Source organism: Eumetopias jubatus, unplaced genomic scaffold, assembly GCF_037043125.1.
Source record: "Eumetopias jubatus isolate StellerSeaLion01/CBP00866 unplaced genomic scaffold, mEumJub1_p1.0 scaffold_11, whole genome shotgun sequence".
Lineage (NCBI taxonomy): Eukaryota > Metazoa > Chordata > Mammalia > Carnivora > Otariidae > Eumetopias > Eumetopias jubatus.
This window is the reverse complement of record NW_028274817.1, coordinates 45,524,453-45,548,566: the sequence shown is the minus strand read 5'-3', so window position 1 is coordinate 45,548,566 and position 24,114 is coordinate 45,524,453. Positions and strand designations below refer to the sequence as shown.

At 36.1% G+C, this 24,114-nt stretch overlaps 1 protein-coding gene across 1 annotated transcript in view; it reads right to left on the bottom strand.

Annotated features, from left to right (window-relative positions):
- Positions 1-15,524, bottom strand: part of LOC114202257 (nuclear RNA export factor 2-like) — a 38,230-nt gene extending 22,706 nt beyond the window's left edge. Inside the window, exons 1-2 of the mRNA XM_028095361.2 lie at positions 15,490-15,524; positions 13,507-13,604 (exon numbers count right to left, since the gene is read on the bottom strand). Of these exons, the coding sequence (XP_027951162.2) occupies positions 13,507-13,604; positions 15,490-15,524 (133 nt within the window). The remainder of the gene's footprint in view (positions 1-13,506; positions 13,605-15,489) is intronic.
- Positions 15,525-24,114: the final 8,590 nt, after the last annotated feature.

Sequence of the window (24,114 nt, the reverse complement as noted above, 5' to 3'; positions counted from 1 at the left end):
AGAATCACACTAAACTACATTATCAAATTGTCTAAAGTCAAAGACAATGAGAGAATCTTGTAAGCATCAAGAGAAAAGCAATTCGGGCACCAGTGGGGCTCAGTCGGTAAGCATCTACCTTCGGCTCGGTCGTGATCCCAGGGTCCTGGGATCGAGTCCCACATCAGGCTCCCTGCTCAGTGGGAAGCCTGCTTCTCCCTCTCCCACTCCCCCTGCTTGTGTTCCTGCTCTTGCTGTGTCTCTCTGTCAAATAAATAAATAAAATCTTAAAAAAAAGAGAGAAAAGCAATTCATCATGTACAAGGGAACTTTTTATATGATTACCAGTTGATTTGTCAGCCAAAACGTTGCAGGCAAGAAGGGAGTGAGATGATATATTTTAAGTACTGAAGTAAAAAAAAAAAAAAAAACTGTCAACAAAGAATACTGTATCTGGCAAATTGCCTTTAACAAATGAAGGAGAAATTAAAACTTTTCCAGATAAACAAAAGCTGAGGGAGTTCATTCTCACTAGAATTGTTCTACAAGAAATACTAAAGGGAGTCCAAGCTAAAATAAAAGAATTCTAGACAGAAACACCAAGCTGTATGAAAATATTAGATTCTGCAGTAAAGATAAATACATGGGCAAATATAGTAACCTGTACTATTGTAATTTTGGTGCATTAAATGACAATGGGAATTTAAATGACAGAAATATTTTTAAAAACCTATAAATCTATGTTAATGAATATACAATATATAAAGATGTAATGTGCAATCTCAATAGCACAAAGTAGGGGAGGTGGAGGTGTAAAGCAGTAAAGTTTTTGCATGCAATTGAAGTTAAATTGTTATCAATTTAAAACAAATGCTATAATTTTTTAAAAAGATTTTATTTATTCATTTGAGAGAGAGAGATACAGAAAGAGAGAGAATGAGCAGGGGGAGAGGCAGAGGGAGAGGGAGAAGCAGGCTCCCCACTGAGCCAGGAGCCCGATGTGGGGCTCAATCCCAGGACCCCGGGATCATGACCTAAACCAAAGGCAGATGTTTAACCATCTGAGCCACTCAGGTGCCCCAATAACTTTAAGATGTTTTATGTAATTACAATGATAACCACAAAGAAAATATCTATAGAATATATGCAAAAGCAAATGAGAAGGGAATCAAAACATATCATTACAAAACATCAATTAAATACAGAGGAAGACAGTGAGAGAGGAAAGTAGGGACAAAAAAGCTATAAGACATACAGAAAATAATGAACAAAATGGCAATAGTAAGTCCTTTCCCATCAGTTATTACTTTAAATATAAATGCATTTATCTCCCCAATCAAAAGACATAGATTGGTTGAATGGATTGAAAAAACAAGATCCAACTATATGCTCTCTACAAGAGATTAACTTTAGATCTAAGGACATATATAAGCTGAAAGTGAAAGGGTGGAAAAGATATTCTATGCAAATGGTAACCAAAAGAGGGATGCAGTGGCTATACTAACACCAGACAAAATATACATTAAGTAAAAAACTGTCAGAAAAGACAAAGAAGGACATTATATAATAGTAAAAGGATCAATTCAGCAAGATGATATAACAATTATTTATGTATGTATGCACTAAACTACAGAGTTCCTAAATATATGAAGGAATCTTTGATAAAATTGAAGGGGGAAATAAACAACAACACAATAATAGTAGGACACTGTAATACCTAACTTTCAATAATGGATAGAACATCCAGATGGAAGATCAATAAGGAAATAGAAGACTTAAGCAACAGTATAGATTAATTGGGCCAAAGAAACACATACAAAACACTCCCCCAAGAACAGCATACATTCCTCTCAAGCGCACATGGGACATTCTCCAGGACTGCATGTAAGGCCACAACGTTAAGTCTTAACAAACTCAAGAAGACTGAAATAATACCAATATCTCTTCCAATCACAATGGAATGAAACTAGACATCAATAGTATGAGGAAAACTGGAAAATCCATGAATGTACTGAAATTAAACAACACACTCATAAACAACCCATGGGCCAAAGAAATTACAAAGGAAATTAGAAACTACTTCTAGACAAATTAAAATGAACATAAAACATACCAAAACTTATGGGATGCAGCATAAGCAGTGCTAACAAGGAAGTTTATAGTTTTAAATGTGTACATTAAAAAGATGAAAGATCCCAAATCAACAACATACTTTTATACTTCAAGAAATTAGAAAAAGGCCAAGCTAAACGCAAAACTAGCAGAAGGAAGGAAATAATTCAGTAAGAGCAAAGATAAATGAAATAGAGAAAAGATAAACAATAGAAAAAATCAACAAAACTTTAAAGTTGGGGTTTTGAAAAGATAAACAAAATTGACAACCCTCTAGTTAGATTCACTAAGAAAAAAATAAAGATCCAAATAACTAAAGTCAGAAATGAAAGAAGGACAATACAACTGATACTACAGAAATGGGAAGTATTATAGGAGTATACTATGAACAATTGTATGTCAACAAATTGGAAAACCTAGAAGAAATAAATTCCTAGAAAAACACAAACTACCAAGATTGAATCATAACTGAAAAAGAAAATCTGAACAGATCGACAGTAAGGGGAGTGCATCAATTATCAAAAACCTCCCAACAAGGTAAAGCCCAGGGCCAGATGCCTTTCACTGGAGAATTTTATCAAATATTTAAAGAATGAATGCCACATGAAACCTGTCCAAAAAACTGAAGAAGGAACACTTCCAAGCTTATTCTAGGAGACCAGCGTTACCCTTATACCAAAGCCAGACAGACACTACAAGAAAACTATAGGCCAATATCCCTGGTGAATAATGATGCAAAATCCTCAACAAAATATGAGCAAACCAAATGCAACAGCACATTAAAAGGTTTATACACCATGACCAAGTGCAAGTTATGCATAGGATGCAAGAATAGCTCAACATGTGAAAATCAATCAATGTAATAAACTACATTAACAGAATGAAGGACAAAAACAAACTGATAATCACAGTTATACAGAAAAACATTTTACATAATTCAACACATTTTCATAATTAAAAAAGAAAACACTTGACAAAATAAGAATAGAAGGAAACATCACTAATCAGCAGAGGGATACAAATAAAAACCACAATGAGCTACCACCTACACCTATTAGGATGGCTACAAAAAAACCCAAACAGAGCAAGTGTTTGTGAGGATGTGAAGAATTGGAAGCCCTGTGCACTGTTGGTGGAAATGCAAAACAATATAGCCTTTATGGAAAATAGTATGGTGATTCCTCAAAAAAAAAAAAAACTACCATATGACCCAACAATCCCAATCCTGGTTATATATTAAGAATTGAAAGTGGAGTCTCAAAGAGATATTTGCACATGCTTGTTCATAGCACTATTCATAAACAACCAAGAGGTAGATGGTAAAATGTTCACTGATGGATGAATGGATAAAAAAATTTTGGTATATACATACAATAAGACATTATTCAACCTTAAAATGGAAGAAAATTCTGTCACATGTTACAAAATGGATGAACCTTGAAAATATTATGCTAAATGAAATAAGCTGGTCACAATAAAACAAATATTATATGATTCCACTCTTATGATGTATCTTAGGTAGTCAAATTCATAGAAACAGACAGTAGAATGGTGGTTATCAGGGGTTGGGGGAAAGGGCAAGGAGAACCTGCTGTTTAATATAGTTTCAGTTTTGTAAGATGAAAAAGTTCTGGAGATTGGTTTCACAACAATGTGAGTATACTTAACAGTACTGAACTATATACTTAGAAATGGTTATGATGGTAAATTTATGTTCTGTGTTTTTTACCACAATTTTAAAAAATGTACATTATAATACATTATTCAGAAATAAATATTAGTGAAAGTTTGTTTTGATTTATAAATATAAACACAAAGAAGTCAAGGTAAAAGAACATAAGAATGTCAACTGTGTTTAAAAATGGGTGATTGGAATGCAGATATTTATACTTTCATGTCCACGCTTCACTAGTATACACGGCTGGGTTGAGGTTTTGTCAGGTGCTTGGGGGGAAGCACTACTCTTATTGATTCATTACACAGCACAATAGAAATAATTTATTATTGATAATCAGATCCCCCTGTCTTCTCTCTGATTAATAAGCTGCAACAATTTGGACTATTCACCCAGTTTATCCTGATCCCAAATTATTTATATGTAAAAATCAGGGATTAGAGCTAACCACCACCTTGATCAAATATAAAGCATATACCACATGCGTATATACCATAGCAAATTAATCTCTTTTTCTCTCATCTCCATGTAAACCTTGATCTGCATTCTGTCACTACATATTCATTTTGTCTGCTCTAGAATCTCATATAAATGGAATCATACACCCTGTATGCCTCTGTGTCTGGCTTCTTTAAGTCAGCACAATGTTTTTGAGATCCGCCCAGGTTTTTGCATTTTTTTATTGCTGAGTAATATCCCATCACATGTATCTGTATACCTTTGATATTATTTTAATGAGATTTCAGGAAGAAGTGAAAGTGAATCTTTATGTTAAATCAGCCATATTTCTTGATCAGTTTTCTATTCTTTTATAATGGATATAACTTCTTCCTTTATCACTCTTTTATCTCTCTAGAAAATATTATCTTAAGGTCCTGTTCAGCTTTTTCTATTTTTTTTTTATATTCCCTTAGTGCAAATCATTTGATTTGTTGAGTTTGTTCTGTCTCTTCCACCCTTACCCTGGGTTGTAATTGTCTCCTGCAAAGAAAGCTTCACTGCCAAGTCAGCACTGTGCTCATGGGTGCTTGGCTTTCATCTGCACCTTGTTTATTACTATTGGCATATTATATGTATTTATTAATGTAATATTATTATTCCAAAACCACAAGTATAAAATTTTCAAATGAAATATTGTTAAATATTTACACTGTCATCATTTAAATCATTCAGGTAGTTCTGAACCTTGTTCACATACTAGAGCCACTTGGGGAGATAGAAAAAAGAGGGAGGAGTTAAGATGGCAAAGTAGTAGGGGGACATTAAGCTTGCCTCATCCCTCGAACACAGCTAGATAAATATCAAATCATTCTGAACACCCAAGAAATCAATCTGAGGACTGAGAGAACAAAACTGCACATCTATAGGTAGAAAAATGACCACCTGTGGAAGGTAGGAGCTGCAGAGAGTTGATCTGGGGGAGAAAAGACTGTAGGTGCTGGGAAGTGGAGGTAGCCTTGATCACAGAGAGGAGGGAGAGGGAGAGGGGGAGAGAGAGAGAAGCAGCAGGTAGGGGATTACACAAGAAAAATTCTTCTCCAAAACCACTAACTGGGGAAAGGGCGGGGGGACTGACTACCACAAGTTATTATAAGCAGCTGAGTGCAAAGTTTGAAATTTTAAAAGTCTGAGCCATCACCGGGGTCAGGCCTAGTGGTGCTCCTGTGTGGAAGGAGGGCAGAGACCCAGAAGTGGGCAGCGTGGTCTGAGGATCCCCTGGGTGGCATGGGGAGAAACAATTCCCCTTCTTTGGAGTGAATTTGGGAGTGGTGGCACAGCCTCTCCGGGACAAAAGAACTGGCAGTGCCAACATGCTGCCCTATTCCCTAGCATAGGAACAAAGACACCAGCTGAGGGCAGAAAACCTTGGTGCCAACTTTTTGCTGCAGTTTACCATAATCTCTGAACTGCAGTGTGGTTGTGTCACCGCTTCTCTGGAACAAACCTGCAAACCGGGAAGTGTAGTGAGACCCTCTCCCAGAGGACCAGTGCAGGTCCAGGCCATGTGGGTTCCTAAAATTTGGAGTTTTGAAACCCAGCTGCATGCCTGAGGTAAAACACAGGAGTACTTTGCCATCTGGCAGGCAGATAGCTCAGACACAGACAGGGTAAAGGCATGGATCTGACAGAAGCCAGGGACACAATATGGGTGATTGTTTGCTCTTCTGTGAAGAGTGACAGGTGCAAACTCCCTGCTCCAAGGCAAGAGAGTGGGACAAGGCCATTCCCCATCCCCACTCATCAGCACTGAAAGACTTCAGTGAGCAACACAGTGCCCCCAGTGGAGGCTGGAGCTGCTTACGTCAAACCCCACCCCCCTGCACCCTGCAGGAGCATCTTTCCTAGGCAAGTTCTTCTGGAATCAGTTTAGCAGGCCCCACCCCTAGAAGACCAGCACAAACCCCTCATAAGCACCAAGTTTACTGATCATAGAGTGCTGCAAAGCTTCAGCTCTGGGGGAAATAGGATCTAGCTTCTTTTAACAAGCAGACCAAAAGACACCTAGTTAAAACTTGCCACACAGTAGACAAGGTCCAAACACTCCCCACTGCAGGCAAAAAAGAAACTCTGCAGAGGACTGACCTGAGGGTAGGAGCAGCTAAAACACTGGAGCAGAGTACATATAGGACTTTTTTTTTTTTTTTTGGCCCTCTTCTTAATATAGCCATTACTCTCAGGAGCAGGAATATAAAGGCTTTCCTAACAATCACACACAAAAAACAGTGACCTAGACAAGATAACAAGACAGAAGAATTCACCCCAAAAGAAAGAACAGGAAGAAGTAAAGCCAGGGATTTAATCAATACAGATATAAGTAAGATGTCTGAACCAAAATTTAAAACAACAATTATAAGGATATTACCTGGGCTTGAAAAATGCATAGAAGACACTACAGGATCACTTACTGCAGAGATAAAAGAACTAAAAACTAGTCAGGCTGAAATAAAAAATGCTATAACTGAGATGCAAACCTGACTAGATGCCATGACAATGAGGTTGGATGAAGTGGTGGAATAAATCAGTAATATAGAAGATAAAATGATGGAAAATAATGAAGCTGAAAAGAAGAGGGAAAGAAAGGTATTGGATCACAAATGTAGATGTAGGGAACTCAGCAACTCCTTAAAGGTTAATAACATTCATATCATAGGAATCTCAGAAGACGAAGAGAGAGAGAAAGGGACAGAAGGTTTATTTGAGCAAATTACACCTGAAAACTTCTAATCTGAGTAAGGACATAGACATTGAAATCCAAGCACAGAGAACTCCCATTAAATTCAACAAAAGTTGGCCATCACTAAGACCTATCATAGTCAAACTCACAAACTACACAGACAAGGAAAGAATGCTGAAAGCAGCAAGGGAAAAAAGTCCTTAACCTGCAAGGGAAAGACAGATCAGGTTGCAGCAGAACTGTCCACAGAAACTTGGCAGGCCAGAGTGAGTGGCATGATATATTCAACATGCTGAATGGGAAAAATATGTAGCCAAGAATACTTTATCTGGAAAGACTGTCATTCAGAATAGAAGGAGAGATAAAGAGTTTCTCAGATAAACAAAAACCAAAGGAATTCAAGACCACTAAACCAGCCTTGCAAGAAATACTAAAGGTGACTCTGAGTGGGGAAAAAAAGACCAGAAGCAACAAGGACTAGAAAGGAACAGAGAACATCACCAGAAACATCAACTTTATAGGTAACACAATGGCACTAAATTTATATCTTTCAATAATCATTCTGAATGTAAATGTACTAAATGCTTCAATCAAAAGACACAGGGTATCAGAATGGATAATAAAAAAAAAGCCCCATCTATCTACTGCCTACAGGAGACTCGTTTTAGACCTAAAGACATCTGCAGATTGAAAGGGGATGGAGAACCACAGGGTATCAGAATGGATAAAAAAAAAAAAGCCCCATCTATCTGCTGCCTACAGGACACTCGTTTTAGACCTAAAGACATCTGCAGATTGAAAGGGGATGGAGAACCACCTATTATGCTTATAGACATCAAAATAAAGCTTGAGTATCCACAATTATACCATAAAAACTAGATTTTAAATCAAAGACTAGAGACGCCTGGGTGGTTCAGTCAGTTTAGCGGCTGCCTTCAGTTCTGGTCACGATCCTGGGTCCTGGGATCGAGTCCCACATTGGACTCCTTGCTCAGCAGGGAGCCTGCTTCTCCCTCTGCCTGCAGCTCCTCCTGCTTGTACTCTTGCTCACTCTCTCTCCCCTATGCTCTCTCTCTCTAGCAAATAAATAAATAAAATCTTAAAAAAAATAAACCAAAGACTATACCTAGAGATGCAGAAGGGCATTATATCATAATTAAGGGGTCTATCTATCCAGAAGATCTAACAAGTGCAAATATTTATGCTCCCAACTCAGGAGCAGCCAAATGTATAAATCAGTTAATAACAATCATAAAGAAACTCATTGATAATAATACAATACTTTAACACCCCACTTATAGCAATGGACATATCATCTAAGCAGAAAATCAGCAAGGAAACAATGGTTTTGAATGATACATTGGACTGGATCGACTTAATAGATTTATTCAGAACATTTCATTCTAAAGCAGCAGAATACACATTCTTTTAGAGTCTACATGTAACAATCTCCAGAATAGATCACATACTGGGTCACAAATCAAGCCTCAAAAAATACAAAAAGTTCAAGATAATAGCATGCATATTTTCAGACCACAATGCTATGAAACTTGAAGTCAACCACAAGAAAAAAATTTGGAAAGACTACAAATACATGGAGGTTAAAAACGTCTTGGTAAAGAATGCATGAGTTAACCAGGAAATTAAAGAAAAAATTTTAAAAAATACATGGAAGCAAGTGAAAATGAAAACACAACAGTTCAAAACCTTTGGGATGCAGCAAAGGCAGTCCTAAGAGGGAAGAATATTGCAATACAGGCCTATCTCAAGAAGTAAAAAAAGTCTCAGATACACAACCTAACCTTACACCTAAAGGAGCTAGAAAAGAAACAGCAAATGAAACCTAAAGCCAACAGAAGAAGGGAAATAATAGATTAGAGCAGAAATAAATGATATAAAAACAAAACAAAGCAAAAACCCACAGTAGAACAGATCAACAAAACTAAGAGCTGGTTCTTTGAAAGAATTAATAAAATAGATAAGCTCCTAGCCAGACTTACCAAAAAGAAAAGAGAAAGCACCCAAATAAAATCATGAGAGAAAGAGGAGAGATCACAACCACACCACAGAAATGCAAAAATTATAAGAGAATATAAAAAATTGTATGCCAACAAACTGGGCAATCTGGAAGAAATGGACAAATTTCTAGAAACATACAAACTACAAACACTGAAACAGAAAGAAATAGAAAATTTGAACAGACCCATAACCAGCAAAGAAATGGAATCAGTAATCAAAAATCTCCCAACAAACAAAAGTCCAGGGCCAGATGGCTTCCCAGGGAATTCTACCAGGCATTTAAAGAAGAGTTAATACCTATTCTTCTTAAACTGTTCCAAAAAATAGATGGAAGAAAAACTTCTAAACTCATTCTACAAGGCCAGCATTACCTTGATTCCAAAACCAAAGACCCCACTAAAAAAGAGAATTATAGGCCAATATCCCTGATGAATATGGATGCAAAAATTCTCAACTAGCAAATTGAATCCAACAGTACATTAAAAGAATTATTCACCACTATCAAGTGGGATTTATTCCTGGGCTTCAGGGGTGGTTCAATATTCACAAATCAATCAATGTGATACACCACATTAATAAAAGAAAGGATAAGAACTGTATGATCTTATTAGATACAGAAAAAGCACTTGACAAAGTACAACATCCATTCTTGATAAAAACACTCAACAAAGTAGGTATACCTCAACATCATAAGGGCCATATATTAAAGACACAGCTATTATCAACCTCAACGGGGAAAAACTGAGAGCTTTTCCTCTAGGGTCACGAACAAGATGGGGATGTCCACTCTCACCATTACTATTTAACATAGTACTGGAAGTCTTAGCCTCAACAATCAGACAACAAAAAGAAATAAAAGGAATCCAAATTAGCAAGGAAGAAATCAAATTTCACTCTTCGCAGACAACATGATACTCTATGTAGAAAACCCAAAAAACTGGTAGAACTAATACATATATTCAGCAAAGTCACAGGATATAAAATCAATGTACAGAAATCTGTTGCATTTCTATGCACCAATAATGAAGCAGCAGAAAGAGAAATTAAGGAATCAATCCCATTTACGATTGCACCCCAAACAATAAGATACCTAGGAATAAACCTAACCAAAGAGGTAAAAGGTCTGTACACTGAAAAATATAGAACACTTAAGAAAGAAATTGAAAAAGACACAAAGAAATGGAAAAACATTTCATGTTCATGGATTGGAAGAACAAATATTGTTAAAATGTCTATATTACCCAAGGAAATCTACACATACAATGCAATCCCTAGCAAAATACCAACAACATCTTTCAAAAACCTAGAACAAACTATCCTCAAATTTGTATGGATCCACGAAAGACCCCGAATAGCCAAAGGAATTGTGAAAAAGAAAACCAAAGCTGGTGGCATCAAAATTCCGGAATTCAAGCTGTAGCCATCAAGACGGTATGGTACTGGCACAAAACCAGACACATAGACCAATGGAACAGAATAGAAAACCCAGAAATGGACATACAACTATAGGGTCAACTAGTCTTTGACAAAGCAGGAAAGAACATCCAATTGAAAAAAATAGTTTCTTCAAATGGTGCTGGGAAAACTGGACAGCAGCATGCAGAAGCATGAAACTGGAACACTTTCTTACACCATACACAAATATAAATTCAAAATGGATGAAAGACCTAAACATGAGACAGGAAAGCATCAAAATCCTAGAGGAGCACACAAGGAGCAACCTCTTTTACCTCGGCTGTAGCAACTTGTTACTAGACATGACTCTACTAGACACGACTCTAGAGGCAGGGGAAACAAAACCAAAAATGAACTGTTGGGACTTCATCAAGATAAAAAATTTCACGCAATGAAGGAAACAATCAACAAAACTAAAAGGCAACTTATGGAATTGTAGAAGATATTTATAATATGACATATCTGACAAAGGATTAGTATCTAAAATCTATAAAGAACTTCTCAAACTCAACACCCAAAAAACAAATAATCCAGTTTAGAAATGAGAAGACATGAATAGACATTTTTCCAAAGATGACACCCAGATAGCCATTAGACACATGAAAAGATACTCAACATCACTCATTATCAAGGAAATACAAATCAAAACCACGATGAGATACCACCTCAACCCAACAGAATGGCTAAAATTAAAACCACAGGAAACAATAGATGTTGGCGAGGATGTGGAGAAAAGGGGACCCTCTTACACAGTTGGTGGGAATATAAACAGAGGTGCAGCCACTGTGGAAAACAGTGTGGAGGTTTCTCAGAAAGTTAAAATAGACCTACCCTAAGATACAGCAAGTGCACCACTAGGTATTTACCCAAAGGATACAAGAATACTGATTTGAAGGGGCACGTGAACCCCTATGCTTGTAGCAGCATTATCTACAATAGCTAAACTATGGAAAGAGCCCAAATGTCCATCAACTGATGAATGGATAAAGAAAAAGTGGTATATACATAGGGTGGAATATTACTCAGCCATCAAAAAGAATGAAATCTTGCCATTTGCAATGATGTGGATGGAGCTAGAGTGCATTATGTTAGGTGAAAGAAGTCAGTCAGAGAAAGACAAATATGATATTATTTTACTCCTATGTGAAATTTAAGAAACAAACAGATGAACATAAGGGAAAAATAGAGGGGAAAACAAACGATAAGAGATTCTTAATGATAGAGAACAAACAGGGATGATGGAGGGAGGTGGATGGGGAATGGGCTAAATGGGCGATGGGTATTAAGGAGGGCACTTTTTATGATGAGCCATGGGTGTAATATGTAAGTCATGAATCACTAAATTGTACTCCTGAAACCAGTATTACACTATATGTTAACTAACTAGAATTTAAATAAAAATTTGAGAAAAAGAAATTATAAAAAAAGGAAAAAATTCTAGCACCAGGGTATACCTGCAACAATTAAAGCAGAATTGGAATCAGACTAGGCAACTACATTTTTTAAACTGTCCACATGACTGCAGTGTGCAACCAAGACTGAAAACTGTGTTAAAGTGTCAGTTTTTGGTTTATGCTTGCCAGGAGAGCCTAGGAATGATTTCCATCTCATTTGCTGACCTTCCACTCAGTGCTATTTTGGAGACCTAGTGATTCCATTAGCATAGAGCAGGGAACTGGCAAACTATGGCCCATGGACCAAACCGCTCCTGCGGCCTGTTTTTGTGGGCCCTGCAAGGTGAGAATGGCTTTTACATATTTGAATGTTTGGAAAATCAATCCCCACACCTGAGAATAGCTCTATCAAGAGCTATTCAAATCTGTTGTTGTCAACCAAAGGCTGCTATACGTATAACATGGCTCTGTTCCAGTAAAACTTTAAGTATGGCCACAGACACGAGAATTTCAAATAATTTTCATGTGTCATAAAATATTCTTTTAAATTGAAGAAATAGAAAATAATAATATAAGGGTTTTCCTTTTTAATATAAAGAGAATTCTTGACAAATAATGCATTAAAAGGCAAAATTTTTGTTCAATCTTAGTTATAGAAATGCAAAAAATTGGAAATTAGCAAACCAAATCCAGCAATGGGTAAAACAGATAATACAACATAACAAAGTTGTGTTTATCCCAAACTTGCAGTGTGGTTTAACATTAGGAGATCCATAATGTAATCCATTAAGTTAATAAGATAAAGAAGCAGGAAAATGATAATCATCACAAAGATTTCATAAGAAAAGGACATAAATAAAACTTAATAACCAATCAAGATTAAACAACTCTCAGCTAACCAAGAATAGAGAGCTATTTCTTTAAACTGATAACATGTATTTTTTTAAAAAGACAACAAACACCATACATAATTGTGAAACATTAAAAACATTCCATTTTAACCAGAAGAGGCAAGGATGACTCATATAATCAGTTCTTTTAAAAAAAGAATTTATTTATTTAAGAGAGAGAGAGAGAGAGAGCATGAGTGGGGGGAGGGACAGAGAGAGAAGGAAAGAATCTCAAGCAGACTCTGCACTGAGCACAAAGCCCAACATGGGGCTCAAACTCACAACCCTTAGATCATGACCTGAGCCAAAATCAAGAGTCAGACGCTCAACCAACTAAGCCACACAGGCACCCCTCATATAATCAGTTCTGTTCAACATCTGACTGAGTCTCCTAGGCAGAGAATGAGTGCAGTTAACCAAAATAAATAAATGCATACATATATACATAAATTAATAAGTGTGTAAGAGTGAAAAAACAAAACTGTCTTCATAAAAAATTCCAGAGAATCTACAGAAAATTATAAGAATAGAGATTAACCAATTTATTGGATGTAATACTAATATATACAAAAGAATTGTACAAATAGAAAATAATATTTCATTGTGAATATATTATTTACAATAGCAAAAAGATATGGTCTGTGAAATATTCTGTGAATTGGCTCACTTGGAAACTCTCAGTTGTAAATTCCATGATGTTCTGTTAAAGCAGCCTGAATGGACTAAGACACTACCTCTCTCTTTGATATTCAAATTGCATATTAGCATAGTTATCTTAAAAATATGATAATATAAAAATCCTTTTACCTTCATTTCTGTATGTTCCAAATTTCTCTGATGGAAGAACATATGTTTGTTGTTGGTGTCTTTCAGACATAGTGTTTTGTATATCAAACCTGGAAGTGCTGAAATGAGAGAAAAGGTAAAATGGATATCATATAATAAAAACATTACACATGACAATATTCTTTGTCTATCAAACAATATTTCAAAACCCCACAAACATAAACACAATCCTTTATTTGCTGAATTTTACTCATTCTCTACCATCTATGTGATCTTTATGAAATGTATCACCCATAATTTTACTTAATATGTTTTTCTTAAATAAATTTACTATTTTTTCCATATGAAGAACAGGAGGAAGGGAGAATTTTCAAGGATTCTAAAAAGCAATGGTTAGAAAATCAGGAGGAAAATCAGAAGGTAATAGTGTCTGGTTGGATTAGTTTAAGCCATTTAGAAATCCTTAGCACAAAAATATATGCACCCAATGTGCACTTTGAAAAACTGTTGAACTACAAAGTAAATCTAAGAAAAACATTCTAAAACTTCATATAATGGCTACTGTCACACTTAAAAATATTCTTTGAGTATAGCTGAACTTTCACTTTTATTGAAAAAATATCCAGTTCTTTAAAAAAGTCTCTCTTCTTCCCTCTCTATACAAAATCAAAGAAGAAAGAGAAATTAAGATCAGATTTGGAATTGTTTGTACAAATTGGCATCTAGAGGCGCCTGGGTGGCTCAGTTGTTAAGCGTCTGCCTTCGGCTCAGGTCATGATCTCAGGGTCCTGGGATGGAGTCTCCGCATTGGGCTCTCAGCTCAGCAGGGAGCCTGCTTCTCCCTCTCCCCCCTCCCCCCCGCTTGTGTTCCCTCTCTCGCTCTCTCTTTCAAAGAAATAAATAAATAAAATCTTTAAAAAAAACCAAATTGGCATCTAAGAGGTCTCTGGTGTCTTTGATAACAGCAAGACTCTCTGGAGTCTCCGCACTGGGGCTCTCAGCTCAGCAGGGAGCCTGCTTCTCCCTCTCCCCCCTCCCCCCCCGCTTGTGTTCCCTCTCTCGCTCTCTCTTTCAAAGAAATAAATAAAATCTTTAAAAAAAACCAAATTGGCATCTAAGAGGTCTCTGGTGTCTTTGATAACAGCAAGACTCTCTGGAGTCTCCGCATTGGGGCTCTCAGCTCAGCAGGGAGCCTGCTTCTCCCTCTCCCCCTTCCCCCCCCCGCTTCTGTTCCCTCTCTCGCTCTCTCTTTCAAAGAAATAAATAAAATCTTTAAAAAAAACCAAATTGGCATCTAAGAGGCATCTAAGAGGTCTCTGGTGTCTTTGATAACAGCAAGACTCTCTGGAGTCTCCGCATTGGGGCTCTCAGCTCAGCAGGGAGCCTGCTTCTCCCTCTCCCCCCTCCCCCCCCGCTTGTGTTCCCTCTCTCGCTATCTCTCTCTGTCAAAGAAATAAATAAAATCTTAAAAAAAAATTGGCATCTAAGAGGTCTCTGGTGTCTGATAACAGCACGGCTCCTAACTCATAGATGGCAGAGGAGTCCAATACAGACAGCTAATACGGCAGGGTGATAATCGAATAGGGCGTTAGTGTGGGGGTGCAGAAGAGGAATAGGAATGGGGTCCCACCGCGTTTCTAGAGACTGACCATTGAGAGAAGTACATGAACCTCTGCCGCATCCTCTCATGCCAATTCTCTGAGTAAATATCCAGTATTTACTGGTCCCCAACCCACCCGAGTGCCGCTTACCGCGGCAGGATATAAGTTGATGGAAAGGGTGGGATCTGAACCCGAGTTTCAGGAAATTTCTCCCTTTTCCAGGGTGCAGACCACAGTTCTAAAGGTCTTCCCTTTGTATAGGTCTGACTTCGTACAAAGCTAAGTTGAGCCACATTTCAGGAGACTCCACACACTGAAAAGCACACTCGCACACGACCGTAGGGGACATAGGGGGATCACGTGACTGCAGGATCCGTGTAACCCACAGCTGTCGGGGGTCTACCTGACTTCCACGGCCTTCACTGGCAGGGTCCACATGACAGAAAGATCCAAGTGACTTCAGGGTTTAGGAGCAGTGGATTTTCATGTGACGGAGAAAGCTGAGCCTCACGAGACCAGAGGATATAGGTGACCAATGGTGATTGGGTAGTGCGGTGCTCACGTGACTGCCACGTAATGGTAGGAGTCACATGGCTCCTAACTCATAGATTTACAGTTTGGTAGCCTACGATCTCCATGTGATAGAGACACATGGTGGTGGCTCCAAGTGACCTTCCTTAGCACACAAGCTTGGGCTTTACCTGCCCCACCCCTTTTTTAATGTGTTAATTCTATGTTATTTTTCTAATAATACATGAGATTTAAAACATAAATTAATACATAGCAATGAAATGGGTCCTCCCTAAAACCATAACAATTGCCATATTGTGGAGATTACATCAAAAGCCTAAGGAGTGGTTACAGATAAGCATTGTTGACTTAATTTTGTGCAAGTCTAAAGGAAATTAAAGCAAACCAATAAGTGAATTTTAGCTTTTAATTTGAAAAAAAATGTGTAATTACTATGTGTCAAGGACTTAAAAATGTTAACTCATTTAATAGTTGTAATTCTATGGCATAGGTGCTATCTTTATTATTCCAATTTTCACAGATGAGGAAGTTGAAGCACAGATGTGTTAAGCCACTTGCCTAAGAAGTCAGAATTTATAGATGTCAAGTCAGGGATTGCCTTCAGACACTTTGGATCCAAACTTTGTCTTCTGATCAACCACTAGATTCTCCAAAGAAAATTAATATTAATTCAGCCTTCCTTATTCAGACTAACTGGAAAGCCATCCTCAGTTTCTGAAAAGTTGAGATAATGGAGGACCTCTTTGAAATGCCATTTAAATAATTTCAAGTACTACCAGTAATTAGAACTATTCAAAATTAAAACTTTAATTTTTAATTAAGGCCCTTAGATTTATTTTAATGTATAAATATAATTGTAATAATATATATAATATTCATTTATATAATAGGTGGTATATAATGCTAAATGCTAGTTGAAAACATCTCCTTTTAAATAAATACCAAAAAGGGAAATATTGCAGAATTTAAACATAATACCTGGCTCTTGCTGGAATTACAAAAATTAAAAATGAGTGGAATCTGAATTAGATATTACTGTGTATATTAGATATACTTTGAACTTCCCTAGAAAGAAGAGAAAGGGGAAGAATATACAATGTAGTGTTTTTTTTTAAATTGCAGTTTTATGAACACCTCTTTTGCTGATTTGTGTGGAAAACTGAAGCTTTGTATGTATATCCACAATAAATTTGATGTGGCCTTTCTGGTTTGCTGACTTAGGAAACTTAATGCTATAAAAGCAATGGTATTATTTTGCTGGGTACCTGCAATATAGCATAGTTACACAAATAAGCTGAAGAAATTTCAACAGACCAAATTTTGCACCCGGGCTGAATCTGAATATTTTAGTAAGGAGGACAACAGACTCTGTATTTGTAGTTCTAAGACTACTGAAGGAAGTTGTGATTTTCTTTTTGATTGACTACAATTCATGAAAATTGGTGTTCTGTAGATAATTTTGAAAAATCATTTATGGGACACATGTAAATGCAGGTTATGAAAATGGAGCCATGTATTTACAATAAAACCTATTACAAAACTTCAAATCAGATTCAGGAAGCATCTTTATAGTCACAGGAGTCTGACATCAAGACCTTATGCCTGGACCAACTCTAGTTTCTGTAACTACCTACAGATGGACAGATCACAGTGTAAGACACAGCAGAATTATACCTATCCCACTTATGCTCAAGTGAGACTTACACATATTGATGGTGATTGAGATCAGCTTCTTTCACCAAAAGATGAACACTGTAGTTCTAATTATAACTTTTCTTCAGAAAAGTCAGATTTTCTCCTGTCAGACCTGTAGTCATATCATATATTTTTCCTCTGAGATGATTACCAGGAATTTTTTAGGATTAAAAAAATATTTAGTTACATCAATGGGTGCCTGTCAGCACTGTTTAATATACATTGGGGGGGGTGCTAAGCCTGCGGATAAACATCTATATGAACACAGCTTATATGTGCTAGGCAGTTTACACACTGCATTTATCAGGTACTGCATTTATTTGAGGCAGATTGATATGTCATTCTTCTTGAACATTATTTGGCAAGATTTGTTGGGAACAACTTTTACTACTTTTATATTTCTGTTTGGTGGTGAACATTTTGGAGGTCAGCGCTAGTGGCTTTTGGAGGAGTGGCTTTACCTAACACAGAAAGATGGAAAAGGGGAATAACAGGCAGTTGTGATCCATTAAATTAAACATAAATACTCAAATGCTTTTGGTTCAAAAACAAATATGTACAACTGAATTAGAGGTCCTATGTGAATTTACTTCCAGAAAGTAAAATTGACTTACCTGATAACATTATACAAGGGAATTCATCAGATGTGACTGTATCTTTATAGAAATTGTAATCAGAAGATGGTTGTTTTTTTGTTCAAGAAGTTCATTATTTAACTAGAAGTAATTTTACTGTCAGTGTCAAGCAATGGGAAAGAAGAAAACCAGTTGTAGACAATGCTCCGTGACAAAGTGCTCCCTATGCTCCCCTTCCCTAATATAATGTAAAATTCAACAACTACAGATAATGAGTTCATTCTTGGGGGCTTCCACAGCATGGAAATAGAAAATTACATCTACAATGAAAACTTCTTTGAGGCCAAAGGATGGAGAGGAATGAAAAGATTGGGATTCCTTACAGGATTTTTGCTCACGAGCTGTGCCATTTATGATAGTATGATTCTCTGATACAGTTTGAAAACCCCATTCACATGAAGACCATTAAAAATAAGTAAATGTGGTTCAAGGTTTTAAAGTTATCAAAAGTGGAAAATGTAAACGGTCTCACCTTGGCTTTTGTTATCTACTCAATGTAACTGTTTTTTGCCACTCAAAAAATAATCTTTAAAAATATTGTGAAATCAGTTTTTATGTAAGCAGCCACACTGTTTTGTTATTATATCACACTTCAATCTACTGCTGAGAGAGATGTCTGCAAATGATATAAATGAGTGAGCTTAGCCAGCTTTTTAAAAAATATTTTATTTATTTATTTGACAGAGAGAGACACAGCAAGAGAGGGAACACAAGCAGGGGGAGTGGGAGAGGGAGAAGCAGGCTTCCTGTGGAGCAGGAAGCCCAGTATGGGGCTTGATCCCAGGACCCTGGGATCATGACCTGAGCTGAAGGCAGACACTTAATGACTGAGCCACCCAGGCGCCCCAGCCAGCTTTATTCAGAAGAAAATTAGGCTTGGGAACTAAGTGATATTGGTAAACTTTGTATTTCCATAATATCCCCAGATAATTTCTTAATTATCTACTTCACAACAGTCTGTTTGAGCCCAATTATAACCTAAAATGTACAAGATGCTCTACCAGTATATTCTTTCACAAAATGCAAAAAACATGGCATATCCTGTGATCTCTAAAAACTGACAGGTACTTTTTTTTTTTGTTACTGAATCAATTTTATTTATTTTTATTTTTTAAATTTTAATTAATTTTCTATTATTAACATATAATGCATTATTTGTTTCAGGGGTACAGGTCTGTGATTCATCAGTCTTACACAATACACAGGTACTTTCAAAAGTCCACTAGAACCTGATTCTGAAATCCAAATTTAGTTCAGTGTATCGGTTTTTATATGGGATACTTTTATACAAACCAGCAATTAAAAGTCTTTCAAATGATATAAATTAATACATGCAAATGGTTAGAGTAGAAAAACTGAAAATTTAGATTTAAATTCATTCAAGTCCCTTATGCAGTAATAGACATTGAAACACAAATTATATAAATAAGTGTAATTGGAAATTAAATAAATTTGACATCTGCCACACTAACCAGAAAATCATACTCTAGCTACACAATTTTTAGCTGATAAATTTGGTAAGCACACACTCAACATCCTAAAACAAAAGTCTCGTATGGCAGAAATTAAAAATACTGCAGAAGAGGGAGCTAATTTTCTTGATGTAGTTTCCTAAAGGAAACACATTCTTTTGAAAGGGATTGTAGAATGTAGCTTATAATTAGTTTCTTGTAATAAACTCATTATTGATAAAATATTATCAGTAATTAGAAATGAAATTTCTAATTTGAAATTGAAGGTGAAAATGAAGGACAAACAATGTTTAAAAAATTCTTCTATTAAATATTAGTAAATCAAATCCAACCGTACATTAAAAAATCATTCACCACGATCAAGTGGGATTTATTCCTGGGCTTCAAGAGTCGGTCAATATATGCAAACCAATCAATGTGATACACCACATTAATAAAGGAAAGGATAAGAACCATATGATCCTTTCGATAGATGCAGGAAAAAAATCATCTATTAAAAACATCAAAAAGTAAGTTGACTGTTATAAAATGACTGAACAGGTTGCTCAGTTGGTTTAGTCAATCATGACATTAGTAAAAAATGAAACAACAAACATGATACTTCTTTTTTTTTTATTTTGGCAAGAACACTTAACATCAGATCTACCTTCTTAACCAATTGTGATCAAAAGTATTGTTATCTATAAGCACAATGTTGTACTTCAGATCACTGGAGTTTATTCATCTTGCATAACCAAAATTTATACATGTTGTTTAGCGCAACTCCCCATATCCCCATCCTCCTACCTAGCCCCTGATAACCACCATTCTCTTCTTTGCTTCTATGAAATTAACTATTTTAGATGCCACATATAAGTGTAATCATGCAGTCCTTGTCCTTCTGTGACTAGCGTATTTCACCTAGGAAAACGCCTTCAAGTTTCCTCCATGTTGTTGCATATGGCAGGATCTTTCTTAAGGTTGAATAATACCCCATTGTATGTATATATCACATTTCTTTATTCACTTATCTTTCTATGGACCTTTTGGTTGTTTCCACATCTTGGCTATTGTGAATAATGCAATGAACATGGACTACTAATTTCTCTTCAAGATCCTGATTTCAATTCTGTTCAATAAATACTCAGAAGTGAGATTGCTTTATCATATTGTTGTTCTGTTTTTAATTTTTTGAGTGACTTCCATACTATTTTCCATAGAGGCTGCATTATTTCCCATTCCCACCAACAGTGTATAAGGGTTTCAATTTTTTCACATCCTCACCAACATTTATCTTTTACTTTTTTATCACAGCTATTATAATAGATATGAGGTGATCTCACTGTGGTTTTAATTTGCATTTCCCTGATGATTAGTGACATTGAGCATCTTTTCATATACCTATTGGACATTTGTGTGTCTTTAGAGAAATGTTTACTCAAGTTTCTAGCACAAAGAAAGACAGCAAAAGAGAAAAAGAGGGATAAAAGAACTATAAAACAAACAAAAAACAGTTTTTCAAATGGCAGTAGTAAATCCTACCCTATAAATAATTACTTTAAATATAAATGAATTAAACTCAAATGAAGTAAAGTTGCTGAATGAATAAAATACAAGATCTAAGTATACGCTGTCTACAAGAGACTCACTTTGGATTTAAGGACACATATGGGCGAAAGTAAAGGGATGGAAAAAAATATTCCATGCAAATAGTAATGAAAAGAGAGCAAAAGTTGCTATACTTATATCAGACAAAATAGATTTTAAGTCAAAAGCTGTCAGAAAAAAATAAAGAATGCTATATAATGATAAAAGGATCACTCCATCAGGAAGATATAACAATTATAAATATATATGCATCCCACATCAGAGCACTTAAATATAGAAAACAGACATTGGCAGAAAGGAGAAATGAACAAAACAGTAATGGTAGGAGACTGTAATACCCTACTTTTACTACTGGATAGATCAACCAGATAGAGAATCAAAAAAAAAAAAATAGTGGATTTGAATAACACCATGGACCTAACAGACATATACAGAATTTTTAACCCAACAACAGAATATACATTCTTCTCAAGCACCCATGAAACATTCTCCAGAATAGATCACGTGTTAGGTTACAAAGCAAGTCTTAATAAATTTAAGAACATTGAAATAATACCAAGTATGTTTTCTGACCACAATGGAATGAAACTAGAAATCAGTTGCAGACATGGTCATGTACATAATGAAAATTTTCTTAATTAAAAAATAGCAGAAAGAAAACTAGAAAATTCATAAATATGTGGAAATCAAACAACACAGTTTTGCACAGCCAGTGAGCCAAAGAAAACATTAAAAGAGAAATATAAAAATATCTGGAGAAAAATGAAAACAAAACATAACATATTAAAACTTATGGGATATGGCAGAAGCAGTACTAACAGGGAAGTTTATAGTGAAAACATCTACATTGGGGTACCTGGGTGGCTCAGTCCTTAAGCGTCTGCCTTCAGCTCAGGTCATGATCCCAGGGTCCTGGGATAGAGCCCCACAACCGGCTCCTTGCACAGTGGGAAGCCTGCTTCTCCCTCTCCCACTCCCCCTGCTTGTGTCCCCTCTCTGGTTCTCCGTCAAATAAATAAAATCTCTAAAAAAAAATAATCTACATTGAAAAAGAAAGATCTCAGGGTGCCTGTGTGGCTCAGTCGGTTAAGCATCTGCCTTCAGCTCAGCTCATGATCTCAGGGTCCTGGGATGGAGTCCTGCATCAGGATCCCTGCTTAGCCAGGAGTCTCCTTGTCTCTCTCCCTCTGCCCCTCCCCCAACTCCTGCTCATGCTCTCTCCCTCTCTCTCGCTCGCGCACACAAATAAAATCTTAAAAAAAGATCTCAAGTAAACAACCTAAGCCTACATTTCAAAGAACTATGAAAAAGGATAAACTAAAGAGTAAACATGATTAAACTAATTTGATTGTGTAGATGCAGCCTGAAATAAAATATGAGCAAAACCAAAATACACCACACAATTTATCTATATGATATAAAGCATGTTAATTAAAAGTTTACATTTTTATCTTGGTGTTTGGTTTTCATATCTGTATATTTGCAGATTGAATTATTATCTTTTTAAAAATATTTTATTTATCTGAGAGTTAGAGAGAGAAAGAGAGAGTGAGAGAGAGCTAGAGCACAAGCAGGGGGAGCGGCAGGCAAGGGAGAAGCAGACTCCCCGCTGAGCAAGGAGCCCGATGCGGGACTCGATCCCATGACCCTGGGATCATGACCTGAGCCGAAGGCAGATGCTTAACTGACTGAGCCACCCAGGCACCCCTGAATTGTTATCTTATTTTAGATTTTCTTTCACATGCATATTTTGTGTTTGTTAAGACAAATATTCCTTTTAACCTACTGGCATACCTCTTTTTATTGTATTTTGTTTTATTGTGCTTCACGGATACTGTAATTTTTTTTTTTTTTTTTTACAAATTGAAGGTTTGTGGCAACCCTGTGTCACATTTTGGCATTTTTTCCAATAGTATTTGCTCACTTTGTGACTCTGTCCCATTTTGGTAATTCTGACAATATTTTAAACTTTTTCATTATTATATTATGGTGACTGTGATCAGTGATTATGACTCACTGAAAGCTAAGATGATGGTAAGCATTCTTTAACAATAAAGTATATTTAAATTAAGGTATATAAATTTTTATATAATGCTATTGCACACTTAATAGACTACAGTTTAGTGTAAACATAACTTTATACCCATTATGAAACCAAAAAATTCATTTGACTCATTTTATTGAGATATTCACTTTATTGTGTTCTGGAACCAAACCTGTAATCTTTGAGGTATGCCTATATTTACAAGTATGTGTATTAATGGAAGATATTCTTTAATTTTTGTATATTTATATGAGACTAGCTTTCCTCTCAAAGTCCAGAGCTTTTAAAGACATTCCATACTGAAATTTAATGATGCTCTTTAAAGAAAATTTTTGATGACTATAAGTGGTGACAATTTTCTTTGATTCCCATCTTTCATATCTTTATGAAATCTGTTATATGTTTACAGAATGATAAAATAGTAAATATGAAGAATTTATTCCTTTATAAAACTATCCTGACACAGTAATATCTAAGTACAATAGTGAAGAAAAGTCCCTGTTAAAAACTTGACAAAGAAAATTAGACTTAAGCATGCTGCACTGGATGTCTTTGAGATTCTTCCAAAATTTGTACTGTGTCAGTGAGAACGTTAGTGCTTTGTAACTACCCATTCACTAATTCAGTGTAGGTAGTTCTTGAATAGAAGTACCTGTCTTTGTTACTTGGATAGAGAGTATTTGGAAACAAGTAGAGATTAAGTATTGTGGGTATTATGCTTATATTGATAAATGTGCTTTGAGTTGGTCCCTGGAGATGATATCTTTGTTTACCTACACATATTCATGCCTCATCATTTTAATGGGCTCAAATTATTATATTATGGTGACTGTGATCAGTGATTATGACTCACTGAAAGCTAAGATGACGGTAAGCATTCTTTAACAATAAAGTATATTTAAATTAAGGTATATAAGCACACTACTTCTCTCATACAGTCATGTGTTTGGGAGGAATATGACCACTAGCTCTAAGAGTGTGTCCAGAGTTAGTCTACTTGAACCCAATAAACCTATGTCCCTGGCCACAGTGAATGGTTCAAGACTGAGCCTGAATCTTTATAC